The sequence below is a fragment of the Simochromis diagramma genome, unplaced genomic scaffold (genome assembly GCF_900408965.1).
Source record: "Simochromis diagramma unplaced genomic scaffold, fSimDia1.1 OVJJ01000205.1, whole genome shotgun sequence".
NCBI classification, from domain to species: Eukaryota; Metazoa; Chordata; class Actinopteri; order Cichliformes; family Cichlidae; genus Simochromis; species Simochromis diagramma.
Window position 1 is genome coordinate 12,749,205 of NW_024386782.1, and position 20,593 is coordinate 12,769,797.

Sequence of the window (20,593 nt, forward strand, 5' to 3'; positions counted from 1 at the left end):
GTCAGTTTCTGGGGACTGACTTGATTTTGGAACCAGGCTCAACTAATTATTCGAACAGCGATGGCTTCACTTTTCATCCCCAGATGTTGCTGGCTGCTTGATTTTGAGCAAAGATCACTCCTTGGTTTAATTGCTACCACCCTAAAATAGTTAAATCTCCTACATATTCTCACATTACACACGTAGATATGAACAAGCTCACTTACCGCAAAGCGAGCAACTCGTGGCCTGTCTTGTCGTCATGGCTCTCTACACGTTCTCCTGTGGAGAGAAAAGAGGAAAGATGGAGCGGTGAGATTTTAAATAACAGTAGAAACAGTTTTTTAAAAAAAACGTTCCTTACGTCCACTAATCTTGGTGACCACTCTTTGTGCCAGGGCAGTGCTCTGTGCCAGCTGCTCCCTGAAGCTCTGACCCATGTAGTAGTCAATATCATTGGCCCGCAGGAGCTCCTCAAAAGCCTGAAAGTTGTTGACGTTTAGTGCATCTGTGAGAATCTGCTATGAACTTTGCTAGAACTTTATTCTCTCTCCATGTTGATAAAATGTAGAAAATATCACTGAATCAGTGAGTGTGTTTGCAGCACCTTGGTGGTGTCTCCCAGGTGTTGGGTCAGGATGTGACAGACTCCTTGCCCTTCTCTCATCCGCTGCCTCAGGTGGGACAGCTCACGAGCTTGAGCCTGGATCAGAGAGTTGTACTTCCTGCACAGACAATCAGCCGCCACAGGGACAAAATGCACCGCAGTGTTAAGGGAGATTAGTCTCGCTCTTATGTGCATACATCAACTGATTCTAGATAAAAAGTAAATGTGCAACACTGCCACTTTATCGCTGCTAACCTACCCAGGCCAGGTGGCACATTTCCCTTCTTCTGCTTGGCCTTTGCCCTCCGATCTGGTAGTTTTCAACTGAGCCTCCAGCGACGCGACTCGTTCCATCAGTTCTTGGAGCTCCCTGCTGGGCTTGGACGCTGGACGAGCCCCTTGGGTATCAGATAACCAGCCTTCATCCTCTTCCACACCACTCGGGGCTGGTGATCTTTCAAGCGCCCAGTTTACCTAAAGGGTGAGGATGAAAAGCAAAAAAACCCTTGTTTTTTGAATTGTTTTTTCTTTAACATTAAATACATTTAAAGTACAGCATTTGTTGGTGAGTCAGTACCTTGCGGGGGGTGCGCTCCAAGCTGGAGGCGTAGTCGCTGGTCGCAGACAAAGACCGGACACGGAGCTGCAGTCCACGGATCACTTTGTGACAGCGAGTAAGCTGTGAGCGCAGATCCTGGACCAGATGCTGGAGAGACGCCGACTCATCCCTCATTTCATAAGCGCCTCTGTTACTGCTGCAGCTTCCAGCGTACCAGCCACCACCCTCACAGTCCTGAGGATGGGACAGCGACGTGCACATCTCTAGGTCGTCAAACTCTGCAAGGAGGAGAGGTGAGACATGATTAATGAGAGTATCTTAAAGAGCATGTGTTTGGTCTAAAATGAATCAGATCTTTGTTCATCACCTGGGCTGCTGGTGTCTTCTCTCTCTGCTTCGTTCTCACTCCGGCCACAAGTTTCATAACCCAGATCCTGAAGATCCACCTGCACCTGCTTGTTGGCCTGCTGGACAGACGTCTCGGCTGCACAGACATGAGGCAGAACTTACTTCATTCCTTTATACCAAATAATTAAATATGTTTAAATGTATTTGTCTAACTCATCCCAGCCTTCCTTTATACATGCTCCTCAGAGTGACTCACTGAGCAGATCTCTGTACTCCTTCAGCTGTTCGGCCTGAGCTTGGACCGTGGCCTCAGATACCATCAGCCTCTCTTGCAGCTCTCTGTTCTCCTGCTGGCTCAGAGTCAGATCAGCGTGCAGACGAGACGCCTGTTCACGGAGGCCATCCTCTTTATCTCGCCAGAGCGCTCTGACCTGAGAGCTGTCACCGGCGACCGCTGTCTCCTGCAAAAGCAAAGCATCTAAGCAACACTGATGTGTAATCTTCACAGGCACATCATTTAATCATTTAGTCATACAGCATCTCTTGCACTGAAATATCACATATAACAAGACATTAACTGACTGTTTCTGATTCTTTTTTAAGAGCTACATTTATATGTAAAACATGTCAATTAATATGATTACATTTAAACTTGTTAGTACAACTATTTAGTACACCTGGATTACTGACGATCCACTTATAAGCAGTATCAGACTAAATTAAACTTTACTAGTGACACTTTGTTGCCCTTCAATTGTTTCTGACATATTTTCCCATCTAAACTGTATATGTTACATTTAATGATCTGAGTACTGTTTCTGGTATTAAATTGTCTGGTCATTTTATTCTCTCTAACACTAAAGAGAATCACACTAAATCTGTAATAATGATCAGATAATGAGGGTATGATGTGCTACCGCTTCAGGTTGGTGTGTGAGATGGTGAGATGTCAGTGTGCCCAGGTTCAGAGAGCATGGCCTCATGCAGTGCCTCTTCCCTGGCTCGTTGCTCAGACTAACACATGGAGGACCTCGCTTCCCCGCCGGCACCGGAGATGTTTCCAGTTCATCTTCTTCCTCAGTATCCTCTTCCTCCTCCTCCTCTTCTTCTTCTTCCTCCTCCTCCTCTTCTTCCTCCTCCTCTTCTTCTTCTTCCTGTTCTTCTTCTGGGCTCAGACTCTTCTCTGTGTTTGTCCCCACCACTCCAGCTCGTACTTGGTTTTCTTTCAGGGCCTGGTTCTCCCTTTGCAGCTTCTGCAGGGCACTCCTAGCAAAAGTCGAACAGAAGGACAAATAAGCATAATGGTGCCATCAAACACAGCACGATCAGGTAAACAATAAGTCATTTAAAGCAAATTACACACCTCATCTGAGCTACAGAGGTGTATCCATCCCTCTCCAGCTGTGACTTTATTTCTTCAAGCTCGAACTCGAGTGTCTTCTTTGCTTCATCGAGCTGCTTTACATCAGCTGTCTGGGACTGTGCCCCCCTCACCAGCCCTCGGGTCACACACTCAGGTCCTTGAGCCTTAACAGAAGCCTACAGAGTTAGAAATAATACTTCTTAGTTCTTACCCTTTAAGTCATGGGAGTAGGTGAGATGCTCTTAATGGTCACAGTGAAGTGTTAGTAAAAGCACTTTACCTGACCGGAGGTCAAACTTCTGGCATTCACGCTATCGTCATCCTCCTCTATGCTGTCTGTGAACTCCTCACTGTCACTGCTGCCGTCTTCATCGTCTCCCTCTTCCTCCTCTGTGCTGAGCTCTGGAAACAAAATGACCATTTAGGGAAAGTATCCACTTGCTTTGGTTCTTTTCTTTAAATCTCAAACCCCCTGGTTTTCTCCTGTAGTTTTTAAGCCTCTCCCTCCCCGGCATCCACTCTCTATCCCATTCTTTCCACAGTCCTCTCTCTCTCTCCACTGAATCACCACTTTGGAAGTCATGGGACTTAAGGGAAATGTTATGTCATAAGTTGCAAGCCAGCCAAAAAACCGGTGCACTCAGTAACAGTGTGTGTGTGAAGGCCACTTTAAACACCTAAAAATGACACAACTGTAGCAAATTTAGAGTAACGACTGTTTGCAGGGATTAAAGGAGGTTGTTGTGACCGAGTACTGCATGTTCTCTTCTCTGTTCTGTTTTTAATGTTGTATACACACTCACAGAGAGAGCAGGAACATCAGGAAAGTGACTGAAAAGAATTTCTAAGGGAAACTGTTTTACATAATAGGCCTTCGCACGCACTGCGCAGAGCTACATGTGAATCATAGTTGTGGGTTTGTGTCTAAAGTTGCTCACTGCATTGTGGGGACATATTAAAGGATTGTTTCATAGTCAGAGCAAGTTTAACGGGTGCTAATTATCAGAATGTGTCCACCTTTAATGAAGCACACAGCACTAAATGTCTCTGTGTTGTTAGCGAGAGGGCAGGAAACTCAGCAAAACTGCTGAGGCAATACTGATTGAGTAATGTGTCCCTGCAGGCTTGACTGGTGTAATGTGGCACCCTGTTTACACACTGTGACACTACATAATGTCACCACATATGAGGAAGGTGTAGGAAGAGTATTGAATTGTATTTTTATTCAAGCTAGATCGTGAGGACACTGAGTGACCGGCCACACGGGCTTTGTGTTTATGAATATCTCACTGGGCATTACAGTGGAAGCCATGCAAACATGAAAACCATGCCACACTATCATGCATGAGGGAGGAAGGACATGAAGGAAAATTAATTGGGACCGAGTTTGTGTTAAGAATACACGTTGCTGTTTGTTGCCTTTTTATTTATACATTAAACGTTCTAGCACGTGTTCATATGGTTTTAAATTTACACTTTAGGACAAAAAAAGGCAAAGTTGAGAGGCTGAGGAGGGCGGGTAAATAATATTTCTACTCTGGGTAAAGGTTCAGAGAGATGATATATACTGTGGGTTGCTCTGAGGGGAAAGACGGAAGGTATGTCAAGGAATAAGTGGAGGATTTCAGGTTTCCTAATTAAACACAATAAAGAGAAATCCATAACAGAAGTGCTTTTGACAAAAAGCCAGCACATGTTTATTTTTGATGCATTTAAAACACAAAAAAAGAAGAAGCAGAAGGAGCTTTGACGGTGATTCCATCTGTGAGGCTAGATGAAAAGATCGGGGGCACAAAATCCCTAGAAAATGTACTCTACTTCATATAAATAATTCATATGCAAGGTTTATTTCTGGTGTTCACATCTCCTGTCATTAATAGAGAGCACTGTCTAGACTGTAGATTATCCTATCTCTGTACAAAGCTGGATCTAGAAGCAGAGCTGCTAAAAATATGCATATCATATAAAATTACTACAACATAAAGCATCTGCCAGCTTATATCTAAAACGACTAGCCTACTCTATCATGCATATCTATCAGAGCTAACACAGAACTAAAGGAAAGTACGAGGCCGTCTTTTTTGGATTTGTTTCCTGGGCCTTCGCTAAGCGTGCACAATCCTGCTGACAAACAGATGATATAAAACAAATGATGGATGGTGAGACGTTTCACTGTAAGGCATGAGCTTGAATTTCTCCACAAGACGTGACTTCACTGTGACAGTAAGGCTGGAAGAGCGACACTGGTGAGAGACAGTACACAGAAATGGCAATAGAGAACAATCGAGCTACAAAGCAATATGCAGGCAATCCTCAAAAAAAACAATATAAAAAAACCCAAACAGATTCACACCACACTCACAAAATATATTAATAAATTAAACTCTGAGTTGCACATTTTCACTTCATACCATTAAGAGGAGTGTTTGTGTTATTTGGACAAAGCTGCCTGCACACTGAGGGTCAGATTTTGGCTTTTTTAAAATATAGATCTCTTTCTCTTACTTCAGGAACGCAATGTTTCATAAACCTGACCGTCAGTGGTTGGAGACAGCTCCATCTCACATTTAGAGTGTCACTGAGTGGTGCTGTGGTCACACAGAGCATCAGGTGACAATGGTGCTTGCAGCCTTGGAGGCTGGACCCTGCCCGTTCCCACCTCCAAAGTCAGGCTGCCTTTTAGCTGCCCTGTCCAGTAGTAGGGCCGTGTTACGGGTCCGAGACAGGACCTCCTCCAGCTGTCTGCGGAGTGCCTGAACTGAATCCAACTCCATGTGGAGGGCCTGGATCTTCTCTGAGCTGCTGCAAAATCAAAAAGACCAGAACAAAATGGTGTTTTTGAAAAAAAAAAAAAAAGAAAGGACAAAAAAAAAAAGCTTTGCAGGAATCCAGAGCGTCACAAGACCTGCGTGGAATTTCCCTACCTGTCACTCTTATGAATGTGAGTGAGATTTTGGTATAACCTCTTCTCTGCCCTCAAGGCGTCATTCAGCTTGCTGTACTCTGATACCAGCTGCTCCAGCACATGCTGAATCACAGTGGCGGGGAGGGTTAAAAAGGAGTAAAGTGGTTATTTCCTAAGGAATACAAATGTCTAAACACTGTCTAAGCGACTCGAAATGAAGCAATAATCATACTTTGTGATCAGTGTTGTCTTTTGTGGCATCTCCTTCTGACTGCTGGTGAGCTAAAGACAAACGCAGAGCAGAGATCTCCTTCTGCAGAAAAAGAACCCAAAGATGTGACTTAAAGATTAAAAAACATGAAATTTTAGTGCATCAGCTCAAGAGCTTCACTGATACCTGAGCCTCTGCCTCCTTTTTCAGCACCAGCTGCATGTCTTCCTTCAGAGCCTTAATCTCTGCCTCGCTCTCCTTGGAAAACGGCTGCATGGCCTCTTCCTGGGCCTTCATCAGCTCCTGACGGTGTGATAAAGTAGCCTGTGAACACCAGGTGTACAGGATCTATAGGAAGACAAACAGCCAAGGGAAAATGTCGGAGCAAGTACCTTGATAAAAGCCTCCTTCTCTTTAAGGAGACTCTGCAGATGCTCCGTCTCTCCTCCCGTGTCTCTCTGCTTGTCCCATCTCAGTTCATGCAGCTCCTGCTCTCTTTCTGACAGCTGCTTGCGAAGCTCCTGTAGCTGGCCAGTCCGCTCACTGATCACTAAGGAAAGCCTGTAGGAGTAGTCCTGAGAGAGAAAGATCAGGTTACACTTTATCTTCCTGAACCGCCTTTTTGTACGGCCCAAACCTATAATCTACCAGCTGCACTTCGATGCCACGATGTCGCCCACCTGCAGATACTGGTCTTTGGAGCTGAGAGTGCTGAGCAGATCCTGGATCTGTGCTTGTTGTTCCTTAGACTGCCGGCTGCGGTCTCCCAAAAGCTCCTGGAAGAGTTTCTCTTTCAGAGCCAACCGAGCCTTCAGCTCCTCCACAACCTCAGTGGGACCGGCCTGAACTCTGGCGACGAGGGCAGCTGTGAGATCCTGCACACGCACAACACAACAAACAGAGCAATTAGTAAGAAACTGGTGAGACAGGTTTGTCGACATGGGATGGTTTTTCAAAGCTTTGAACATTTACACCGCAAACAACTGAGAATAATTGAAAGAGAAACCTGTTGTAAATGTCAGTGTGTACCTGAGCCTCCTGGCTGCGTGTCTGTAGTGCTGCTTGTAGCTGGGTTATGATGGTGTCTTTCTCTCTCAGGGAGTTTCTCTCCTTCTCGTCGCTCTGCTGCTTCAACCACTGGAGGTTCCTGTAGGCCTCTGCTGCCTGCTCCAGCTCCAGCTCTTTACCCCGCACCAAACCGTCAAGACTCTGGTGGTCACGATCACCAAAAATATATCAGTGCATAACTTTAGATACTGAGTAATATGTTTAATGCTATAAAACCTGAAGCATGAAATAACTGCCAGAAAAATTCTATTTTCTTGAAAATGGAGAGATTACTGAGCGTTATGACAACTAAAAAAAATTCAGTTTATTCACAATTTATTAAATATGATGCACTTGGCTTATTGGTTCAAGCTTGTTTTAAACTGTGAGCTTTAATCTGCATAATATGCATGTTCTAGTGTTTCCACACCAAACAGTTCGGACATGATGATGCTGCGTGTCGCGAGCGTACCGTGATGGTCTCCTCGTTGTTGGACAGAATGCAGCGGAGTCTCTCCAGGTCTCGCTCCTTCTCTCTCAGGGCCAGCTGCAGCCTCCTCACCTGGCCCTCACGCTCCTCCACACAGTGGAACTTGTCATCGATGGATTGCTGCAGGCAGCGATGGAAAAGCATCCTCAACCTTCACCGTGTTCTTTGCACTTCATAGTTTTGTAGTTTACTGCATAAAATGTTTAGCTATGCAGTAGCTAACACTGAGAGATTTAACACATGCTTTTCATCGTCACCTTTTTAATTCATATATTTCTTCCCACTGCACTAAAATATTACTGCACACTGACCTTTTGGTGTGTGAGTCTGTATTGCTGTGTGCCCATGACTCTTGACTGACACTCTTTTATGACTAAAAGCCTTCCCACTGTCCCGACAATGAATGCACATCAGTTTGCTCATGAATCACACCGTGTATTTGAGGCGAATGTAACCGTGGCTAAAATATGCCACAAGTTTCAATCCCTGCTGTGAATCTGTGTGCTTGTTTACCTCCAGAGCTCTGTCTCTTTCTTTAATGCGCTCCCTCAGTTTCTCCAGCAGGGCGTCTCTTGGATTTGGTTTGGAGCTTCCCGTTGATTCCACCATCTCTGAGTACTCCTACAGATGGATATATTTTTAGATGGGCTAAAAAAGAAGTGTGTGTGCCTAATATATATATACTGTATGAATATACACAGTATATATATTATGTAAGCAGACTGTGTGGGATTGTGCGCGTCACCTGCAACTGTTGCTCCTTGTCCTGCAGAGCGCTTTTGAGCTGTGCGACGCTCCGGTCTTTCTCCTGCGTCACAGCGTGTTTCTCTGCTTCGCTCTCCTTTAAAGCTGCTTCTTTGGCCTGAAGCTCAGTGCGAAGTTTGTGAAGGGCGCAGCGCAGGTCCTGCAGTAGAAAGAAAGCACGTTAAACGTGCTGTGTAACATGTTTGGTTTACTCACACTGTCACAATCAGACTGACCTGATTGTGTTTTTCGGTGACCTCTCTGTGCTGCAGTGCCTCCTGTAGATCTGAGTTTAGTCTCTCCTTGAACCTCATCAGGTCATCGGCTTGCCTCTGGCTCTGTCTCAGACTCCTCTGGCTGGCCTCCAGCTCCAGTCCAAGAGAGAACAGGGAGCTCTGCACCCCGACCAGCTCGCCCTGCAGCTGAGCCAGCGCCAAGGACTCGCTAACTCCTGCCGGAGCCTGAAGAAGGGAACGACCACAGACCAAGGTCAAAAAGACAACATGTTTTCACACTGAGGACAACATTTACATTTTTGATTAAAAAACAGGTCAAAAGTTTCACCTTGCTTTGAGCAAGCTGGCTGTGATGAGCTATTTCCTGCAGCTTGCAAAGTGTGGTGTTCTGCCCTTCAATCAGCTGGTACAGCTCCTGGGCCTTAGAGCAGAATCAGCAAATTTACAACAGGTTTACAAATCACGTCACAGCGATCCTTGTTTAGGTACAACCAGACACACACCTCACTGTCTTTGGTGCTGAGAGACTCTGTGAGGCCCTGAATGGTTCTTTCCTGACTCTGAGAGGCCTGGCGAAGCGAACGTAGCTCGCACTCCATCTCACTCAGCTTCTCCTGCAGCTTCTACAGACGGAGGCAGAAAGGTTAGGTTAGGCTGCCATCAGCCTGATGCACAATAAAAGAACATATCCAGCTGCTGTAATGTGTTTTAATGAGGATCACCATGTTGTTGGCCTCGCTCTCCTGGATTTTGGCCTGCAGGGATTGGACCTGGAGCTGGGCCTTCTGCAGCTCGCTGACACACTGACCGGCCGCACACTCATACTGGTTGAGCTGGCTCTGCTGCTCTTCAACAAGACTCTGGAAAAAGGTTAAGACATCAGAGTTTAACCTTATAAAATCCTATTCACAATATCTTTTAGCTGAATTATTTTTAGAAAACACATTTTTCTCAAATTCATAAAAAATAGAAAGCCTTCATAACCACCACAGCATATTACGTAATACTTTTTGTGCACAAGATACATAAACTCTGTTCATTCGTGTGTGTGTGCTATGACAAGGAAAGAACCACTCGAGTGGTTTATGAGCATCTGCATGCATGAGTGAGTTTACCCAAAGTGCTCTGTGCTCCTGCTACATACAAACACACATAACCAGCATATAAATGATTTCAACTTTCACTACAGGAAGAATATCACTATGTGTTTGCCGTTTGGGTGATGCAGTTCAGAGTTTTCACATTAAGATAGAAGGTGGTCTTATCATGAAATAGTGTGACTTTAGTAGCCAACCAGTATTGAGATGACAGAGTGGTCTGACATCGCGTGGATCACTTTGCCTCAAGGGCTCTGAGTGAAAATAGGGCAGTAGTGGAGTCACTTTGTCTTAACGTCTCCCCATATCTAACCCAATTCACTGAGCACTCCCCGCTCGGCGATCACATGCTCGTAGTAAGGGAAAAACACAGGCTTCAGACAAATCCATACCCCCTACAAGGTATTACAGAGGAGTAAGAAAAATTAGACTTTTTTTTAACTACAGCACACACAAAAACTCATCCACACACATTTATCTTTACATATTGGAGCGGAAAATCTTGTTTTGCAAGGCTGGAAAAACTGCAAGACTCATCTGTCTAAAGGCTGTGTTCATGTATCATGAACACTCAGCTGTATCATAAAGACTAAATTAGATAAGGAGTAACAAATTAAAGGCTGGAAGAACACAAATATTAATACTAAAATACGCTAATGTGCCATGCTTTGCTTCGTCATTAGTTCTTTATGTGTGCACACTCACGCACACAGACTAGCTAATTAGGCCATGCTACCCACACCTGACTGCTTGTGTAATGTATAGTGTTACCACACAACTAAACATGGCTGCACGCTACTGAAGCTCAGGTCCTTTGGGGTGAGAGCTAACAGCAGAGGCTGTGTGTAGCTGGGTTATGTGGATAGTTAAGCTAAAATGTGGTGATAATGGTTTTGTGGGCAGACCGCGGTGTCAAACATCAAAGCCTGTCAGGCTGGTTCAGGCAGATTACTGCAGATGTAGCAAGTTTGCTCATCAAAGGCCAACTTCATTACTGTACCAAGCGCCGTCACTCTGCACTAATGAAATTCGTCTTTTTGCCGACATCCCCATTCCGATCAAGGTTTTGTACCTGGTGGGGAGGAGGAGGAGGATACTCTTTGTACAAATCTTCAAACAATTTCTCCAAGTCTGCCAGTTTCAGATCCTGATCCAGCCCAGTGTCCACTCTGATCAGAGGGGTATCCAGCTCAGGTGTTGGCGTGTGATTGTATCTTTCTCCGTTTGGGCTTCCATAAGGCATTCCCATAACGGGATCGGTAAAGGACAACCTTGTGCCCCCGTTGCTGGAGCTTCGTCTGAGAAAGACTGGGAGCTTGCTCCCTTTTGTGCTCCGGACTGGCCGGTAGACAGCACAGCTTTGCAGCAAAGAGAGGGCTAGAGAGAAAGTGCGTCTAGGAGAGGCTTGGCCAAGTGGAGCTCCCATGTGCTCCTCAGAGAGGGAGTCAGATATCTGGTCTTCGATTGCATCCACTGGGGAGCTCAGGGATCCATCTGTTATGGCTCCAGGCTGAATATATTCCTCAGCTGCCTCCAGGGATGCTATAGAGGGGCTTGAGCTGGCTCGCCCAGCTAAAGTGCGATCACTATCTGAGGTCCTCGAGGGGTCCTGAGATCCAGGAACTAGAGTCTGAGAGGAGGTGATGTCTTCTGAATCTTCCATATTTTTCCTCTCTCCTTCTCCACCTGCACCACCTCCAGTCACACTTCCCCCAACCACACTGGCTGAATATCTGGTTGATGGCCCACAAGAAATACTCCGGGCCAACTTTCTGGGCACCTTACAGACAGCTTCATAATCAGAGTCTGCCACCCGCCAATAAGAACATCCCCGGCACCTTCTGGGAGTGCTGGGCGTACACCGTTGTGAGCCTTCAGCTGCAACCTCTGACCCTTTAGCAGCAGGACATTGAGGATGGTGGTGATGTTGGCAGTCCAGGCTGTCATCTGCCCAGGACTCATACAAAGAGTAGACTAAATCCTCCTGGAGCAGGGCGCAATACTTTGCATGAGTAAGCCCTGAAATATCCACCATCCCATCCCCTGGTCCGTCATCACTTCCACTTAATGTTACAGCCCCTTCATCTGAATTGGTTTTCCGATAGAGCCCGCTGATGCACTGCCTCAGTCGATGCTTCTCCTGCAGGAGCCGCTGCAACCTCTCGATGGACAGGGCCTCCACACGAGCGATGACTGTGTCGAAGCGGTACATGCGGTCCAGCATGAAGGTGCACTTGGAGCAGGCAAACTCTCCTCTGCCGTCCCGGGTCAGCTCGTGCCCCACAGCATAAGAGAGCAGCACGTGCAGGTTGAGTTTGGCAGCAGGATGGAAGATCCATTTTCGCTGGTTGCCACAGAGCTCCCGTCCACAAATACGACACACCTCCTTCATCTTGAGATCAAACATTACACAGTATTATAGTTATCAGGGAGCAGCAGAACATCTTATTTACTCTAACATGAGGATGTGAGGATACATGGATCCTCAGAATGACTGCGCTGCTTTATAAACAGCAAGAAGAGTCCAGCTTCAGAGCAAGCACTGATGTCAAAAACATAAACAGGACAGTGTAATGCTCCTAATTGAACCGAGTCCATGCTATGACTTCTAAGTCCATGATAAATTAAAGGAGGTAGACAAAAAAGAGCTTGTAAGACCAGTTTATACTGTAGCTGTGATCCAAAGACATCCAGGATCCCCGTTCATCTGATGGAGGGGCAGGTGAATCGCAATGGCGCACACTGGTCAGGTAATGTGTCGTGAATCAGACGCAGTATTTATCTTTAAAGTGTCCTCACGCTGTCAAAAAAACAAACATCGTATCTCGCATTTCCCAACACAGCCGCACGTGCCCCTGCACCATCACGGAGGCGCGAGCCGCTCCGAACGACGACAGGTTCATCGTGACCGGGAAGCGACGGGATCTATTGCCCAGTATGCGGACACCGAGCAGTAACAGGCGTCCGAGGACGATCCTCTGACTCTTCCGGCGGCGTCTGTGTCCCAAACAAAGGCTGTCTGTTCATCTCAGAGCTGTTACAGCAGCTACAGGCAGAGATACGACACACCGGACTCCAGTCGGATGTCCTCCAGTCAGATAACGAAGCGCCTGCCCGAACCAGACCTGCAGCGTCGGAGCGCACCATTCAGGGAAAACGAGGGGGAGTTGAGAAGCCCGGTGAAGACGTTCAGGGATGCTCGCAGTTTAACTCCCGCTGAGATACCGGTTCAAAACATAGACACTTTCGTTTTAAAACGCATATTTAAATTCATCCCTAAATAACATCTCCTCTATTTTGGGTTTATTTGTAAACAGGAAAGAGAGTCGCTCCCCCGGGAGTCTGCTACTTCCTCCTACCCGGTTTGCTAAGCTCCGTCCGCCTGACTGAACAGGTGAAAAGCCCAGTAGCATGACGCTAATCTATAAAATTAAACGTCTCCAAGTTATATTTGTTTTATACAATTAACATTAGCTGCATTAGCATGGTCGCATGCTAACCCTTAAAGTGGGCTTTTATTGAGGATGAATGAAAAAGAACAACAGTGCACACATTTATATTAAACAGCTGCATTTTATAAAATAAAATGTAATATTATCTAATAACCAGTTGAATTATCAGCGAAGGCAAGTCAACCTGGGGACTCAAATCACTCCAGACGTTCATAAATATTATGACACAGCCCATCTCTCTCTCTCTCTCTCTCTCTCTCTCTCTCTCTCTCTCTCTCTCACACACACACACACACACACACACACACACACACACACACACGGGCGCGCGCAAAACTATTGTACATTTGTACACAAGACCACTACACGCAATTATAAACTACAGAAAAGACCTCCGAGGTTAATAAATGTATGCTCTGTTTCTTCCAGAGTCCCCTTCCTGACCTTTATTCCTTCCGTCGTCATGCAGACGCTTTGCAGAGTAAAAATAGAAGATATCACATACTAATCAATAAATACAGTTAACAAAAAACACCTGTGTTGCAATGAGCCAGCATATGAAAATAAACTCTTAATAGAGTTTCTTATCAGATATCAAATTGTTTGTCATTAACTAAATTAATAATTTATTAATTAATAATAAAATAATAATAATAATAATAATAATAATAATAGATACACTGACACACTTAAAAACACAATTAACTGCACTGCTATTAACAAACGTATCAAACATCATTATATGATTATAACACGATTGCTATGGTGGCTTTAGTCTGTAAATAGTGTCCTCGTTAGACCAGCACAATATTATTACAATTATTTTCTGTTGCCATGGTGCTGATATTTCAACAATGGTTGGACTGTAATGACCAAACAACCAGAGCTTTATCCTGCATTTGACCGTGTAAGTTCAGCACTGCAGCGGCTATGATTTTTGTTTGCCCGAGGGTGCACAAACAGATGGTCACACTGTGAGTTCCAAGCAGATATATGCAGTGTGAAGCCTGCCGTGTACCATTTTTCTCTCTGAAAGCAGCCGTACTGCGTCAGAGCAGAGAATGAGACTGGAAATCCTCACTAATGTGTGCTTCAAAGTCTTTGATTGCTGATTTTGTGAAGACTAATTGCTGAACCTGAGTCATTTTCTCTAAAATTAGGTTTAGCTGCAGAGAGCCATATGTGGGAAGGATGCAACCGAAAATGTTTTTCTTTCAGATTTAATGAGAACTCGAATGCTCATAACTACTATGAAACATCTTGCTTTTTAACTGCTTCAGAGGTCTACACTTATGCATGTTATTCCTGACAAAGAGATCCTAGAAATAAATATGTTACAAGGTTTCAGATTATATTCATGTCCAGCCTGCTGTTCTCTGCAGACAATTATTGGCTAAGTGTCTGTGGTGTCCGGGGAGCTAATTATGAGCTCTTATGGCGGGTGTCTGTCTGAAACAACACAACCTGATATCAGTGTCGGGGGTCACCGAGCACTCAAAGGTCAATCTGACCAATCGATAGTTTGGCTGAAACCAGAACTGCTAAACTGCTAACCAGTGAGACGCCTGCATGCACACACGTACGTGAAGGATGGCTCCTCATGGAAACGTGCGCACACACACACACACACACACACACACACACTCACACACACACACACACACACACACACACACACACACACACACACACACACACACACACACACACACACACACACAAACCCAGTTAAATTCATTCTTACATGCTCTCTTCTGATGTTTGTGAGGACATGTAAACAAAGCTGTGGTAAGAACACACAACAACAGTTTCTTCCACTGATTTAGAAACCAATTCAGCAATACGGAAGAGGCATATAATATATATAGCATGTATTATATACAGTTGTACTTATACTTCAAAAACAATCATCTTCTTCTGATTTTGCAAAGTCAAACAGCCTCATGAAAATTTGAATATCAGCTTTTAAACACATGAGCAGTCTGAATCCAGCCAACAATTTTCATATATACCACGTGCCACACTCAGAGGGTTGCTGATCATATGCAAATTCCACTGTTACCCTAGTAACTAAATGCTGTGCCGTAGCGCAGCTGCCATTGCTGCCTCAGCTTTTTTTCCCCTTTCACTGCACACTGACCGAGGCACACACTCACTCATACACACATGCTTTTACCCATACGTGTGTCCTGTCTGAAATCTGAACAGAGAGCCTGCCTAACAAGTACATTTGCATCCTTCATTCAGAAATGATTTACAAGTTAAAACGCCTGCACAGCCTCCCTGAAAACAAAACCCGCCTGACAACAAATATGTTTGCAGCAAATGCTGACAAATTCAAATACAGAGAAGCACCGCTGCACAGGTTCAGTAAGACTAAACACACACTGTGTTCTTAAGTATTAATCCCTACAAGATCTCTACTCAACAGGGTAGAGATTCTGTCCAGGTTACAGTGAGTTGCTGTTCAAATAATAGTCCCTCTCCATTCGTAGTTTCATCATGCATCAGGAGAGAAGTGTGCCCTTGAGGATGTCACTGCAGCTGAAGCCTGTAAATGTAATGAGATTCTGGCACTTCTCGTGATGAGATAAGCCCCCAGTAAGATGGCTCTCGCTACCACTAGAATCCTTAAGCAATACACAATACATTACAGCCTCAAAAAGCAACATAGTTTTCTTTTTTCTGCCTCATGGTCCCTTTCTTCTACACAAATGTAGTTTCAGCTTAGTTTCAGAGTATTTTACTTATTTTTACTCATGATATTGTTATGAGCTCGCTCTTTGAGCTTGGTTATGAGGATGTCTTGCTGCTATTTTACCTTTTTCAGTGATAAAATTGGGTAAAATGTGGTCCTATACCACAAACACACTCACACTGTACGCACTGTAAAAATTCTTAAATACTATAGATCATTTCTTATTGCCTACAAATAATTTAGCTGTGTGTCTGTGCTAGTCATATCAATGCAATGTGTCACTTGTCCATAAGGAGGCAGAGTCTATCAAAATATTCTTCACTCAGTCTGCTGTGTGAAACCGCTCTCACACTTTGGATAGAACATAACAGCTGAAAGCTAATGATCCAGCACCGTTTTAAATACTAAAATCCACATACCTGCATCTCCTGCTCGATCCGCAGCCTCTCTTGACCAAGTTCCTCCTGATAGAACTGTGTAAAAGAAAAGAGAGGTTAAAATTATCAAGAGAAAAAACTAATAGCTCCAGCCAATTCAGGAATACACATAGAAAAAGAAAGGAGAATTTTGTATCTAATATATTTCTATATTACATTATTTTGTATTTGTGACACTGTTTTAATCATATCCATGTGTTTAAGTGTTATTTGGTGCATGCAGCAGCTCTTGCGATCTACATGAATAGCTGGTAAAATATGGCTGAGGCATGAACACATGCTGCTTTAAGGATGTCTTTCTAGAACAGAAGTCTGGCCAGAGGAGACATGGTGGTCCAGAGGAATGCAGTAACATTAGACGGCTTATATAAAGTATCCATGGTTTTGCATTTTACACATGCACCTCAGGGTCCATTATAATATAATATATAATATACTGCTCCAAAAATACATAAAAAATGTAATAAAATAAAGGAACACATTTTAATCAGCATAAATCATCAACTCAGTTAGGCTTCTAGGATATTGATGTGGTCATTTAAGTAACCGAGGGGTTGTTAAGCAGTTTCAATTCCTTTGGTCTTAAACGAATTAACCATAATTGCACTGGAGGGACAACAATGAGACACCCGCCCCCAAATGACTTTACAGGTGGAGGCCACTGACATCATCTTTTCTGATGTTTATCACTAGTTTTGCATTGGCTAAAGTCAGTAACATAAGGTGATACCTGGACACCTCCAGGATGGAAGGTTTGCTGTGTCTCTCAGCACAGTCTCAGGAGCATGCAGGAGATATGCAGTTATTCTAGGAGAGCTGCACAGGGCTGTAGAAGGTCTTTAACCAATCAGCAGGACTGGTATCTGCTCCTTTGTGCAAGGAGAAATGGGATGAGCATGAGACTTCTAGCAGGCCACTGGTGTGGCCTCTACAGGGTAGGCAACGGCCCCCTGACTGCCATTAGGTATTGATGAAATCCTTGTACCCATTGTCAGGCCCTACGCTGGTGCAGTGGGTCTTGGGTTCCTACCGGTGCATGACAATGCCCTGCCTCATGTGGTGAGGGTATGCAGGCAGTTCCTGGAAGATGAAGGAATTGATACGCTTGACTGGCCCCCACACTCACGTGATCTAAATCCAGTAGACCACCTCTGGGACATTATGCTTTGGTCCATATGATGCTGCCAGGTTGCACTTCAGACTGCCCAGGAGCTCAGTGATGCCTTTGTGCAGATCTGGGTCGAGATGCCCCACAGACACCACCTGTCATCTCATTAAGAGCATGTCCTGATGTTGTCAGGCATGCATACAACCACTTGGGGGTCAAACAAACTACTAAGTACCACTTTGAGTTGTCGTAATGAAATTTGGCAAAATTTCGAGGATGAACCTGTCACATAAATTTTGCACTTTTTCACTGTGTCTTTGAAATCAGACCTCTGCAGGTTGATAACTTTCATTTCTATCATCTTTTCCATCATGGCATCTTTTCATTCTTAAAACATTACCCAGTCCAGGTCATGATAGATATCCAGCATGTTTTTCTCCATCTGAGATGTGTCTTCAAAGTGTTCCTTTAATTTCAGTAAGAAATTTAAGACCTGGCTTCAGAGGTTTTTTTTTTATGTAAAATTTAACTTATATGTACCTCAACATCCTTGTCCTTTTGCAGCAGGGAATTAGATAGCTCATGAACTTGTCCCTCCAGCTCTTCCACCCTGAGTGTGAGTGTTGTCTTCTCTCCACACAGCTCAGTGATGCAGACCTCCTTAGTGCGAAGCTCTTTAGTTAGCTCCTCTATCAACCTGAAAGCAGAAAGAGGACCAGTCAGTGACATAGAAGGATGGATTTCTTCTCATGTTCTCCAGAACTGAGTAGTTTCTTACCTGTCTTTGTTGTTAGATGGTGACAGGATATTTGGAGGCCTTTCATCCTCTGGGATTTCCTCCATCGCGGCATCTAAGGAGAGGAGGGAAGCATGGGATTGTGATCCAGCCAGCGAGGCCATTCGCTCGGCCTCGCTGCGAGCCAGCTGGGCCTCCTGAAAGAAACATGCACCAAAGCAGTTAAGATTTGGGAAGATTGGCCACTATCACAGAATATCTCCAAGTGTCAGTATTACAGCAGCAGACCAACCTCCTGCAGGAGCTGAATCTTTGCCTCAAGCACCTGCTGCATGTGGTCAATTTCCTGCTGTCTCTCTTGACACCGTCTCTGTAGCTCTGCCTCATTGTGATTGGTCAGGCTCTCAGCTGTTGTGCTGAAGAAGAAAAGGACATCACAGTCTAATCACAAAATCAATCAGATAGCACATAGCCCACTGTATATGAGGTTTGGACTCCAATAACCAGGTCATTTGGATCTGTTCAAAATAAATTGAATAAACTGTCATAGTGTAAAATGCAGGGTACATCCAAGTCATCCCTCTCCTGCAATGCTAACACAGTCAGGCTTACAACAATCAGGCTTACAACACATATTATAAATGTTATCATGCAAAAACATGTAGGCCTAATAAAATATCTAATCTTACACTTTGAATTGAGTAGCAGCTTATTTAATAAGGGATTTAAAACCCCAGCAGCAGTTTACACACAGATCTAAATGTTGTCCGGGGGGTGTCATTTTTAGAGCATGATGGAAATATTAGTGAGAGCCAAGACATAATATGATGTCATAGGTTTTCTGTCTGCTACAGTGCTCATGGGATTTCCTTAGCCCCTTCCACTAATAGCAGAGATTAAGTAAGCACACCACCCGTGGTGTTTATTGTCATAGAAGGGATGATCTCATAATATAAAAGGGTTGATATTTGTAGGGTTGTGCATGAAAAGCAGAATTGTATCCCTTTTATTAGTAGCCTGGACTTTCACCGTTAACTAGAGGCTTGTATCGTAAGGATGTCAATTTGCTGTACCTGCTGTTACCTGCAGATGTGTGCGATAAAATACTTAGCTGACACACTCAGCTGAAGGTAAACATCCACCAAACGTGAACAATTTAAACTTTAATCTGAAATTTCTCACACACGCCCTGATGCTTTATATTTCTGTGCCAGCACATTTGGTGTGTCATGCAACGTCTGACTCCTTTGGACTCCAGCTGTGCAAGCATCTCTCTATATCAGTTAGTGAGTCAACAGCGGTATCCCAGAATTCCTGCTCCCAGAATGGCACACGCCACCCTGACGCCACGAGTCCTCTTCTGGACCCTGTCTACATACATTTTTAACTTTATCCACCACATGCAGCAGCTCAGATAACTGGGATATTCTGAACCCATCTGAGCAACGTAAGTGTCTCATGGACAAGTGTCCTTTATGTCAAGTGGACATTCAGGCTGTTCAGACAGCCCACACATCTCTTTTATAATCTTGGTGGGTCATCAATGTAAACTATTTAAACTACCATAAAACTGTTGCAACATATGCTGTACAACCAGACATAATAATGATTAAAAAATACACAAGTATGCCTCAGTTTTTCTACATGATAATAAAAAAATTCTACTGCAGTAAATTAAAGAAATCTGCCAGCGTGAGAAAAAGAATGCACACGCTGCAGAACTCCAGATTCCTTATTTACTGAGCGCACCTGTTCTTCATCAGACAATGAAACACCAAACAGCACCCTCGTAAATCACCTGTGAATGGTCACATGACCAATTACATCCAATCAAAAATCAGTTCTTATATAGGACAAACAATGCTATGGTTGGTGTTTCATGTCTGATGAAGAGCAGCTGGGCTCGAAAAGCCGTTCCATGCAATAAATTAGGACTCTGGAGTTCTGCACTCTGTTTTACCTTTGTCCCATTTTTTGGGCTCTGCACCTGCCCCATAGGATGAGGAGGATGTGAATGGATTGTTTTTTGGTCTCTCTAAGAAATCAATGTGTAAAATTACAGGGAAAAGTTCTGGAAGCTCATTCCCCAGAATATTCTCTAATTATAAAACAAAATGCTTTTGTTAATTCACAGAAAATGCCCTATTTTTTTTCGTACTGTCTGACCCATAGTAAAAACATTAAAATCCTATAGTAGATACTGAAAAAACAGAAACTTTTCTGGCATTGAATTGTTCATCTGATCCTTAATTACTATCTATAAAAGGCCATTTGAGAAATCTTTACCAAGAGCAAAAGCTGCAAAACCTATTGAAGTGTAGTTAAAACTCCAAAATGTATGCTTTCTTTCACACTGGATTTGTCAGGTGCTGGATCTGTGACCCAGCGTTTTGTGTTATTTTATACTGTTGACTTCTTATGTTAATATTCATGTAATATTCTTAAGTTGAGGTAGAGTTCTAGTATTATTACTGGTTTGTCTTGGTTGAGTTTTAGTCTGGTTTATGTTTTTTCTATTCTTCCTCGTCTATGTAGCTTCCCCTTGTGTCTCTCTCCTCTGTGTCCCTCTCCCTCTC

The 20,593-nt window shown here is 44.1% G+C and overlaps 1 protein-coding gene across 9 annotated transcripts in view; it reads right to left on the reverse strand.

Annotated features, from left to right (window-relative positions):
- LOC120727555 (myomegalin-like) overlaps positions 1-20,593 on the reverse strand; it is a 49,287-nt gene that overhangs the window by 12,136 nt on the left and 16,558 nt on the right. For 3 of the 9 annotated variants that reach the window (XM_040021887.1, XM_040021883.1, XM_040021888.1), the window contains exons 1-25: positions 10,659-13,253; positions 9,212-9,349; positions 8,993-9,112; positions 8,818-8,910; positions 8,490-8,714; positions 8,255-8,413; positions 8,023-8,130; positions 7,492-7,629; positions 7,002-7,181; positions 6,653-6,847; positions 6,365-6,547; positions 6,159-6,275; positions 5,994-6,074; positions 5,781-5,884; positions 5,516-5,658; positions 3,137-3,258; positions 2,857-3,032; positions 2,411-2,759; positions 1,750-1,954; positions 1,513-1,629; positions 1,164-1,423; positions 846-1,060; positions 587-704; positions 344-461; positions 207-261 (exon numbers count right to left, since the gene is read on the reverse strand). In XM_040021887.1, the coding sequence (XP_039877821.1) occupies positions 207-261; positions 344-461; positions 587-704; positions 846-1,060; positions 1,164-1,423; positions 1,513-1,629; positions 1,750-1,954; positions 2,411-2,759; positions 2,857-3,032; positions 3,137-3,258; positions 5,516-5,658; positions 5,781-5,884; positions 5,994-6,074; positions 6,159-6,275; positions 6,365-6,547; positions 6,653-6,847; positions 7,002-7,181; positions 7,492-7,629; positions 8,023-8,130; positions 8,255-8,413; positions 8,490-8,714; positions 8,818-8,910; positions 8,993-9,112; positions 9,212-9,349; positions 10,659-11,993 (5,054 nt within the window). In that variant the 5' untranslated portion in view covers positions 11,994-13,253. Of the gene's footprint in view, positions 1-206; positions 262-343; positions 462-586; positions 705-845; positions 1,061-1,163; positions 1,424-1,512; positions 1,630-1,749; positions 1,955-2,410; positions 2,760-2,856; positions 3,033-3,136; positions 3,259-5,515; positions 5,659-5,780; positions 5,885-5,993; positions 6,075-6,158; positions 6,276-6,364; positions 6,548-6,652; positions 6,848-7,001; positions 7,182-7,491; positions 7,630-8,022; positions 8,131-8,254; positions 8,414-8,489; positions 8,715-8,817; positions 8,911-8,992; positions 9,113-9,211; positions 9,350-10,658; positions 13,256-16,155; positions 16,210-17,821; positions 17,979-18,059; positions 18,215-18,309; positions 18,434-20,593 lie in introns of those variants that run through there. The other 6 variants (XM_040021890.1, XM_040021882.1, XM_040021889.1 and 3 more) reach the window with 4 other exon arrangements.